Source organism: Triticum dicoccoides, chromosome 2A (assembly GCF_002162155.2).
Source record: "Triticum dicoccoides isolate Atlit2015 ecotype Zavitan chromosome 2A, WEW_v2.0, whole genome shotgun sequence".
Classification (NCBI taxonomy): Eukaryota; Viridiplantae; Streptophyta; class Magnoliopsida; order Poales; family Poaceae; genus Triticum; species Triticum dicoccoides.
In genome coordinates this window covers 16,537,372-16,547,014 of record NC_041382.1, presented here as the reverse complement: position 1 = coordinate 16,547,014, position 9,643 = coordinate 16,537,372, and the positions used below count along the sequence as shown (strand labels likewise).

General features: G+C 44.4%; 2 protein-coding genes across 2 annotated transcripts in view; both read right to left on the bottom strand.

Annotated features, from left to right (window-relative positions):
- LOC119352801 overlaps positions 1–2,015 on the bottom strand; it is a 5,266-nt gene extending 3,251 nt beyond the window's left edge. Inside the window, exons 1-3 of the mRNA XM_037619383.1 lie at positions 1,896–2,015; positions 705–1,041; positions 43–121 (exon numbers count right to left, since the gene is read on the bottom strand). Coding sequence (XP_037475280.1) covers positions 43–121; positions 705–998 — 373 coding nt within the window. The 5' untranslated portion in view covers positions 999–1,041; positions 1,896–2,015. The remainder of the gene's footprint in view (positions 1–42; positions 122–704; positions 1,042–1,895) is intronic.
- A 1,007-nt stretch (positions 2,016–3,022) lies between these two features.
- On the bottom strand, positions 3,023–7,476 carry LOC119352800 (ATP sulfurylase 2-like). The gene is made up of 5 exons (XM_037619382.1): positions 6,867–7,476; positions 4,233–4,638; positions 3,891–4,151; positions 3,571–3,657; positions 3,023–3,470 (listed from the first exon to the last, which is right to left on the bottom strand). The coding sequence occupies exons 1-5, from the start codon at positions 7,406–7,408 to the stop codon at positions 3,333–3,335; spliced, it is 1,434 nt and encodes a 477-aa protein (XP_037475279.1). The 5' UTR covers positions 7,409–7,476; the 3' UTR covers positions 3,023–3,332.
- Between the last annotated feature and the right edge of the window lie 2,167 nt (positions 7,477–9,643).

Sequence of the window (9,643 nt, the reverse complement as noted above, 5' to 3'; positions counted from 1 at the left end):
CAAGTTTAAAAAATGTAGGACATTAGAACAGAGATGTCTTACTTGAAGAACTATCTGCTCCTGTGGATTTCATGGTTGTAGAGGCCATGCCTGATGGGACAGGTGCATTACACTCTTTGCACTGTAAAAGATAAAATAACAAGGAATCAGGTCAATCACATTGTACACTCAATGTAGAAAAGGCATACTGCAGAGAAACCAAAACTAGAGTTCATGTCTAAGGTTCAGTGTGAAGTTGCTACACTATGTTGTTGCTTAACTTATTTTATAATCTACTGCAGAAAAACTAGCCACGAAGCAGAAAAAAGTTGGCTAACCAAACAGTAAAATACGAAAAAACAAGTTGGAAAAGCTAGATTATCATAATCCATTGCAATGCCAAACGAGCCTAAATTGACAATAAACAACGGGGATGGAAAGTTATCTTCGTAATATGCAAGTGAACAAAGAACAATTTTAAGAATAAATGCAGAAGTAGGTGAAGGAACTTAGATGATAAGAAAAGCAACAAGATTGCACATATTAAAGGCTCTAATGATGATCTGAGAGGTGGCAGTATCAGGGCTAACGTAGAGTTAGCCACAATCAGCATAATACATAAAAGCCCATTCTTATTACAATTCAGAAGGCAGGGCAATATTTACCAACAACCATCATGATCGAGAATTAAGATATGACAGACAAGTATATTAACATGTGATCACCTGAGCACGAGATGAATAGTTATGGAATCCACAGCTGCAGAGCCAGTCACCACTGCGCCAGTCCTTTGGAACACCTTGAAACTGATTTGTGCTGTTGCCGGCAAATGGCCAAGCAGACGATTGCATACCATATCTACCAGCCATCCCATAGGGCCAGTTTGCGTTTGCAAGTAGCTGCTGCTGCATAGCTGGATTGCCAAAGTTCATCTTATACCCAGCATTGGCAATCTCCTGTACCCTGGCCATATAATCTGCATAGGCTGGCATCATTCCTCCCATTGATAACTGCGGCATCGCTGCTTCCTCCTTGGGCAGGTTGCACTTCTTGCAGTTCTTTCTGGATGCATAATTATTGTTACTGCAACCTATTCATTCATCCATTTGCCGCATAAACCAACCACCACCACCACGACCACCACACCAGGCAGCACGACAACGCACATCCGAAGTACACGCACACCGAGGCAACCAGCCATCCCGCACAACACCCAAAAAAAGAAATAAGCACACACACACTAGTCATTTACTCAGTAAAGCTGCTGGTACTTGTCTAATATCATCTACAAACATACATATTTCAATGAATAAAATAAATAGGACCAGTAATCAAGAGTTCCAAGACGAAAGGTAAGCAATTACTTTGTACAGACTTTCCAAACTCGCTTCATGACAACTGTGTGCTCTATACTTGAGCCACAAAAACAAAAGTTGCATCAATGACACATGTTCACTATTCAGCACCAACTTGTTACCCAAACCTCAGTAGCAAGCCGAAATATACACATAAACAAGATAATCAAATAAAGCATAAATGATATGCCCCTTAAGCCTCCGACGCGATGTGCTGAGGGAGATCACAAGCTTAAATTAACCAGGGCACCCCGAGAGGCACCGCCGCCACCGGCAACCATCTATCTCACTTCCACATCCTAGCTAACTCATGGTACAACACAACGAGAGCCCAGGCCACCTCCAGGCTAGCTCTACCAGCCTGATTGGTTTCCCTTTCCGCTTGATTTCAGCTCTACATGAGCCTAGATGGGGAAGAGCAAAAACCAGGGATGCCAGCCAAATCAGGGCCCTCAGCCTCCTCTAGTCCATTATCATTAGAGCAGCGACGAAGGAAGGGAAGATTATGATTCTACCTAGAGAGGTTAGGGGAGGCGTGGGTGTGGGGTTCGGGGGCCGTACCGTTGCAGATCCAGTCGCCGGCGCGGGGGAGCCACTTGGAGTCGCGCGGGGTGTTGGGGTCGACGAGGAGGCGCGGCTGCTTGCAGCGGTTGCAGAGGGAGCGGAAGGCGTAGTTGCGGTTGCCGCAGCCGCCGCAGTCCCAGTCGCCCTCCCTCCCCCCGGCGCCGCCCGACCCGCCCGACGAGGACCCCGTGCCGGCCATCGCTCCGCTCCGCTCCGGTCGCGTCTCCCGGCGGCGGTGGGGTTGGGGGTAGGTGGGTGGGGTGGCGGCGGAGGTGATGGGGGATTTGATTCGGGAGTGGGGAGGGGAGGAGATTTGGGGGTGGCAGCAGAGCACGGAAGGGATCCGGGGAGATGGCAAAGGTATATTCTTTCTCCCCCTACTCTTTTCTCGCTGTCCCTCTCCGGCCTCGCCAGGGTGTACTGTAGGGTTGAGAATTTCCCTTCTCCTTCAATCAAATTTGTAAAAAAAAAAATACCCTAAAATCTTTTGTGCATTATATTTTTTAGTTTAGAGAGCTGGATTTTGTACCGATTGCCCGGGTCTAGGTTTCAAATTCAAATTCCTCGTCTTTTTCGTAATTTCAAGTCTTCACATTATTTTGTCTCCGGGGCCGGCTGTCGGGTTGACGGTCCATTTTCTCCCTTTTTCTTGTGTAGAGGCTTCAAAAGGACTCCCTCTGTGCACTTCAAGTCTCTAAAACGTCATACATTAATTTACAAAGGGAGTAAATTGCAAGATAATTTTGCCGGCACAACCCAACATGTCCGACAATTGAACAAGCGCCAGTGCCGGACATGTTTGGTTGCCCTATGCAATTTGCCACACTTTTTATGCCACAAGTTTTGTGGTGGCCAAATTCGTCGTGGCAAAAGTTGGTTAGCAACGGTGTCTATGACAAGCGGCGTATGCGACTAAGAAAGTGTGGCATGCTGTGACCGTGGATGCAACCAAACCCTTTTCCGCACTTTGATAGAAAAGTGTGACAAGGTGTGGATGCCGACCCAACATGTCCTTGGTTACACTCCAACACACTTTCATAATAATCCACCGCAATGCCAACTCTGCCACTCCGTTGTGTCATAATATGGAGATTAATTGCTGTCTGATCTTGGATGAGCTCCCACAATTGCAATGAACTTCTTTATTGGCTAGTTGGACTGTCAGAGTCATCACAGGATAATAACAGAATTTGCGGCGCGGTTACAGCTCAATCTGTCAACAGTTTTGAGTTTCAGTGCCAAGCTTCAAAATCTTTCTTTCTATTTTGAAAGAAAAAAATTGAACAATTGGAAGATCTGATGGCATCAATAAACTAGCGACCTACAAAAAAACTTAAAAGAAAGGGCAAAAATAGAACGGTTTGAAAATCCCCTGCATTCACCATTCCTCACCGGCGAATCAATGATCTCAAAGCCATGCAGCACCAGCTTGTCTCATACAGTAGCAGGAGCAGGAGCAGCAGCAGCTCCTTCAGTTTGCAAGCTATTGTAGTAGTCAACAAGAACCTTCCACCCACCAGGGCACATGAAACCATCAGGAGGGTTCTCTCCGGTTTTGGCGAAAGTCCGCATCTGATTGATTTGTAGGTTAGTTGTTAGCAGCAGGTAAAGTTTCTCCAGTTTGGTACCATAGAGCGACCATTTCTCCCCTGAAAAAAAATGAAACGCTTACCTTGGTTCCTGAGATGAACAGAAAATCTTGACTGCGTGAAGGTTCAAAGAAAGCCATCTTCTTCGCCACCGTATCGTATGCTGCTACCTGGAGCGATTCAAAATGTATATGTGAATCTAACAAGAAGTGGCACGAGATACAAATGAGTGATACACCCAAGAGATGATGAAACACTGAAGATATGTGTTAAGGGCATTAGAATTAAAAGGTGGAAACAATTTTAATAAATTACAAGCATTGAAGTTGATCCAACTAAAGGAAAACAGGACAACTTTGACAATATTAATAAATCTGAAAGGACGCATCTATCCATCAAATACCTTGAAGGGCAATATGTTGAGTTTCTCCAAACCGGGGGCCATGCTTAGGACTTTCTTCCCATGGTCTGGGTTGTACAGATCTCTCTTCTCTGTTGGATGGCCCATGCCAGCTGGATCACGACCCACTATGTAGAAATTTGCACCGGCATTAATTCTTGCCTTCGCATGCCACTGCACTTCTGTTGGACCAGCATAATGCATTGGAGAGGGAAATATGGACACGATAGTGGTCTCAGGGTCAAGGACTCCATCTTCTAAGACCTGTCATGCAGTAGGGCTTAAGGTTTGCATTTTGCACTAACCCAACTGGTAAATTAAAATCTGTGTAAATAAAATGATTACCTTGCTGTGTTGCTCCATTCTAACAGGCAGTGGGACATCATCAGCTTTTGTAAAACCACCCAAGGGGTGTAGCAGTAGAATGGGATTCTTGAAACCCATTTCCAAGAGACGCCTTCTAGTGTCATTCATCAACAGTGCATGCCCATTGTGGACTGGATTTCTCAATTGGAACGCAAATACAGCATCAGCCCCACGCTTGTCGAATTCGTCCCTAAGTTGCTGGGGTGAAAGCCTGTAATGATCGAGGCCATCGTTATATTTGATGGGCTGCAACACCTCCAGATCACCACCAATCAGCCAGTTCCCAGCTGGTGTTATCGCCTCATCGACATAAGGTAAGCCAGGCGCGGTTGTCCCCCATGTTCTTGCAATCCTTTCTTCTTTATTGTGAGGGTATATCTCAACACTGATAAAACGATAATGTACATATTAGTAAAAGGCCTCGTTAGAACTGGACGCAAAAGTAATACCACAACGAACAAATTTCATTAGTCATGAAAGTTGCCGCCACAACATTAGTGAAGTTTCATCATGGTATATGATTGGTGGCAACTACCATGGCCGCTAAAGCCCCTTAAGAAGGATACTGTTCTAAAGTGAATCATGAAGGAAGAAAAAAACAGAGCGTAACATTGACATGGATTTGTAAACGAAATCTTGACACGATGAAAACCTCATCATGATTACTATTTCATGGTTCACAAGTAAATCCAAACAAAAAGCTTCTTACACACATATGATGTGAGGGAATCAGCACATAAATGTGTTTTTGTACAATCAGATCTATTATAAAGTCTGATGGTTAGATAGCCCAAAATATTTATGCGTTGAAGTTAATCAAAAGGGTTGAGGGCAGGCCTGGCGCAGTGGTGAAGTCCTCCCCACTTGTGCCAAGAGGTCCTGGGTTCGAACCAGCCTCTCTGCATTGCACTTTGCAGGGGTAAGACTAGGTTCCTATAATCCCTCCCCAGACCCCACCTTGTGTGGGAGCTTCTATGCACTGGGTCTGTCCTTTGAAGTTAATCAAAAGGGTTATGATGGTTTGCTTGGGCATATTCGTTGCTAGCATGTCACAGACAGAAATGTCTTCGGCATAACCTCACTTCAGAACACCCAAAGCAGGAAGTGATTTACCTTCACTCAAAATCTACCCTGAAGTAAAGCTATGCGAGCTTAATTCAACCAAACCATATAGAAGTCATTTGTACAGGGGTTCAAGAAGTGGTGCCCACTGACCAGGTCCCAGGCCACTGACTGATTTTTACCCAAAATTCAGAACTGTCAAATTTGGTGTTTTGCTGCGATTTTTTATGTACACAACAGGATATGTTGGTAGGTTAAAAGTCGTAGGAAATTCCAAACAAATTGATGAAAATTCGAATTCAAGAAAAATTGACCAGTCAGTCATCGAAACTGGTGGGTGAACGGTAAATCTCTCCAAATTATATTTTCGACCTGATTTCTGTATAAGTATAACTGCAACGGTAATTCAGAGCTACTGCAAAGAAAGGATTAATGCTTAGATGGTCTGGAACAAAAATAGTTCAAATACAGTTCAATGGGATGACTTAATGGTGCTGATAGGATTCCTTCATACTCAAGAGAAAGACCAAAAAAAATGTCATAAGGAGAACATCACATGTGTCAATTTCTACTTTTGAAGTCAGCACACAAAAAAAATTCATTGTTCCCATAATGACCTAATAATGAATACGCATAGATACCTTTAACTTTAAAATCAACAGTTATTTCCTTCCCACTTTATTATGATAAAAAGAAGAAGAATTGGCCAGACACATCATGTTACATCCAAAAAGAAATGCTGTAGCGATTGATGACTGGTCGCATAGACACATGGGGCTGCTAAATTCATGTTGTTAATTAAACACGAGGTCAAATATACATCAGAAGGCAATCCTTATGCAATCACTATGAGAGTGACATGAAAGGGACAGCACTGTCAAGGATGGCAGCATCTTTTTGTTCAAACATTCTCATCCATTGAGCTTTTGCTAAGCTGCTAGTGGTGCTAGGTGCCATGGTCCCCCAAACCTGCTAAAATGTGGACTAGAACGAACAGACAGCAAAGCTAAGATGCTTCACTAAATTTTCCCACAATGATAAGATGCTAAATTCCCCCACAATGGAAGGACAAGAGTGTTTTCGGGCAACGAAAAAGACAACAGAGGCACCATATTCTTTGGCCGTGAACTTGTGATAAAGTCTCCAAGTACTACCTCCGTCCTGGTTTATAAAGTCCCCTTTGTATTTTGTGCCAAATTTTGACCTTAAATTTGATTCGTAGAGCCAACATTGCATCCCACATTCTCTAAATTATCGGGAATAATTCAAATCGTCAATACATATCAAAACTGACGCCTGCAAGGCCACAAAAGCACACCCCTTCTTCCAATTGTCAATTTGCAAGCCCGATAAACTTGGAAGGAATTTTTGCCAAGTATTCAATGTTGTTTTTGCACGAAAGCTGCAGCAAATGTTTTCGGTCGAGCCAAGAACCGTGAAAATGGAACGCACGTGAACTAGGGGACGGATGAAAAATGGGCAACCGTAACGTAATCCACACAACAGCAAGAAACTGAGAGGTAGAGATGAGAGGAGGAGGCAAGGGCGGACCTGCGGAGGACGGCGAGGAGCTGGCCGTCGGGCCCGGCGAGCGCGACGTCGGGCGCGGCCCCGACGCGGTCCTTGTCCGCGTCGTCGAGGGCGAGCACGATGGGGAGCGACATGTTGGCGAGGCCGCCGGAGGGGAGGCGGAGCGAGTTGAAGTGGAGGCACTGGAGGTACTCGTGCTCCCGCATGAAGCCGCGCAGCGGGGACGCCCAGCCCTCGGCGAGCACGTGCGCCCACTCCACGTCGACGGCGGCCAGCCGCACCCGCGGGAGCGCCTCCGCCTCGGCCCGCAGCGCCGCGCGGCGCTCCGGCGGGGCCACGAGGTCCACCAGCGCGCCGCCGTCCGGGTCGATGAGCGAGCTACGGATGGCCGACATGCCGCGACGGAGCCCGGTGCGCGGGGAGGGCGCGGTGGCGAGGCGGAGGCGGGGGTGGGGGCGGAGTGGGTGCGCGAGCGAGGCTGTGGCGGTGGCGCGGCGGCGCGGGAGGGGGGAGGACGGGGAGGGGTGGTGGAGGTGGGTGGGAGTGAGGAGGTGGAGGGCCATGGCTGCCTGCTAGGTGTTCGACCGACGCTCCGGTGCGGCGCGGCCTCCGAGCGCGCACGGGCGGGTTGATTTTTTCTTTTGTCTCGTCTATCTATCCATTGGCTATGTGGAGTATTTATATTGTGTGGGCATGACATGGGTTGGATTTGATTTTGACCGCACCATGTTTGTGTTGTGTTGACCCCGAATGTTTGGAAATGTTTTTATATCATTTGATTTAAAAAGTGGGCAGGATTCAAGGATATGCCAATCAAGGTGATGTAATTGAGGATTTGACATCATTTGACCCTAGTTCTTTGGAAATGAGTTATGAGAATCAAGAGAGCATAATGTCTTTGGGTGATTGCCTATCAAAGGGATTCAATTCAGGATTTGACATTTTCTACCTGACGCGGGAGAATTATCATACATGGTGTATTTGGTATGTGATGATCAAAATCGATCTTATCTGTCATTTGGTCGTGATTCTATTTTAAATGTTCGTCTGAGCGTCACGATTTTTGATTGGACGGTAGGAGATGCACAGAATGTTGGTTGCATTGAATTTATGATGGATAGTGTCACACTTGAAACGAAAGCACACCTCCATAAAATTGGAGCCGGCGTACAAGTGAGACCCCATAGAGTAAAACATGAAATCAAAATATTAGCACCGGAAAAAATTGACTGTTTGGATCAGTGGGAGATTCGCACGTCTTTCATGGTGAAGATGGTCTTCTTATTCTCGAACAAATTTATTTTGTTTATCTTTTCTACTGGCGTGGTGATTTGATATGTGTAGATGAACGCACCAAACTCAATACTTGTACAAATAGCGAGAATTGGGGTGCTTAATCCCTCTCAATCTCTCTTTCAATTTTATGATTGAGAGAGGTGTTTTCAAATTCATATCCAAATAATTGTCATGTCATAATATTCTCAGTTTCATTTTTTTATGATGTGTCTTTGTATATGAAAAATGGTTACTATTTAGGATGTGCGATGATCCATGTTAAGCATTCATGGCTGAGTGGTTAAAGCGCCCAATTCATAGCTGGTAATTTGCGGGTTCAATTCCCGCTGGATGCACATGAACGCTGAAAACATGCATCTAAAAAAATCATTGTATGTTATAATTCATCAATGTATATAACCACGTCTACTGTAGGTGTCTCTTTCAATATTTTATTCCTTTCTAATTGGCGTTGTTAATACATCATACTGGTCTTGACGGACAACGGAGAGTAATCTACCATGGTTTTGGCTGGAGGTACCGCTGTAGTGCTGATTTTTTTTGTCAATTTTTTAGCGGACGATGTGAGTGTGACACAACTGGAAGATAAGAGAATGGTGGATAGATGATTTGCACATCCCTAAACTGAGATGCAAATACACTAGAATAACACAAAAAAAAAATAGATACTCCAAGTCCTTTGTAATTCACAAAAAAAGTCCTTTATAACTCCTTCGGCGAAAATATATGAATGAACCATCTGCATTCAAATTGAAGTGATGTTTTTAATTTGTTCGTGTCGGTTTGAAAACGCAAGTTGCATTTTTCACTGGACTAAAAATACACTTTGTGAAATCGGCCAGGCATAAAAGCGAGGAGCAAGGAGCAGCCTTAGACAAAACCAAGTTCCTGAGAGAAAATATAGTAGGACGACATAAGAGCTACTCCCTCCGTTCACTTTTATAAGGCCTTAAAGACATTTCAGACAATGTATAAAATAGGCTATTTTCAATTGTCTGAAATAACTTATAAAAGTGAACGGAGGGAGTATAAGAGTTGCCACTTCAGATTTATGATGAGGTTAGGGAAGAGAGAAGGGGAAGCGAGAGAAGGGACGGGCATCACACTTATATCGAAGTTCGACACAAATTGTGAGAGAAGGTGGGGCCAAGCATTAATGACATGGTAGTACCTAAAATTAGGAGTAATTGTATGAGTGGGATTTTAGATTGGTTATACATGATGCGACACATAGTGAAAGTACTTTTTTCAGGTCAAGCCCAAATGCACCTGGTACAAACAACGAAAACGATAAAAACAAAAATATTCTTTTTTGGAAAACATTAAGAAATATTTGGAGTGCTTGCAAAGTTTCACCATGGAATCTCATTTGTGGAAGTCATGAAAAAAAACTAATGCTAATGGTTGGTACTGTTTCCACAAACATGACTTCATGATAAAACTTTGCAAACACTCCAAACATTCCTTAATGTTTAAAGGAAAAACAGATATTTAAAAAAATT

Coding starts and splice junctions, on each gene's coding strand:
- LOC119352800 (XM_037619382.1), bottom strand. CDS start 7,408: ATGGCCCTCCACCTCCTCACTCCCACCCACCTCCACCACCCCTCCCCG. Junction 4,152..4,232: donor GAATGGAGCAACACAGCAAG/GTAATCATTTTA, acceptor ACTGCATGACAG/GTCTTAGAAGATGGAGTCCT. Junction 3,471..3,570: donor TGTTCATCTCAGGAACCAAG/GTAAGCGTTTCA, acceptor CAAATCAATCAG/ATGCGGACTTTCGCCAAAAC.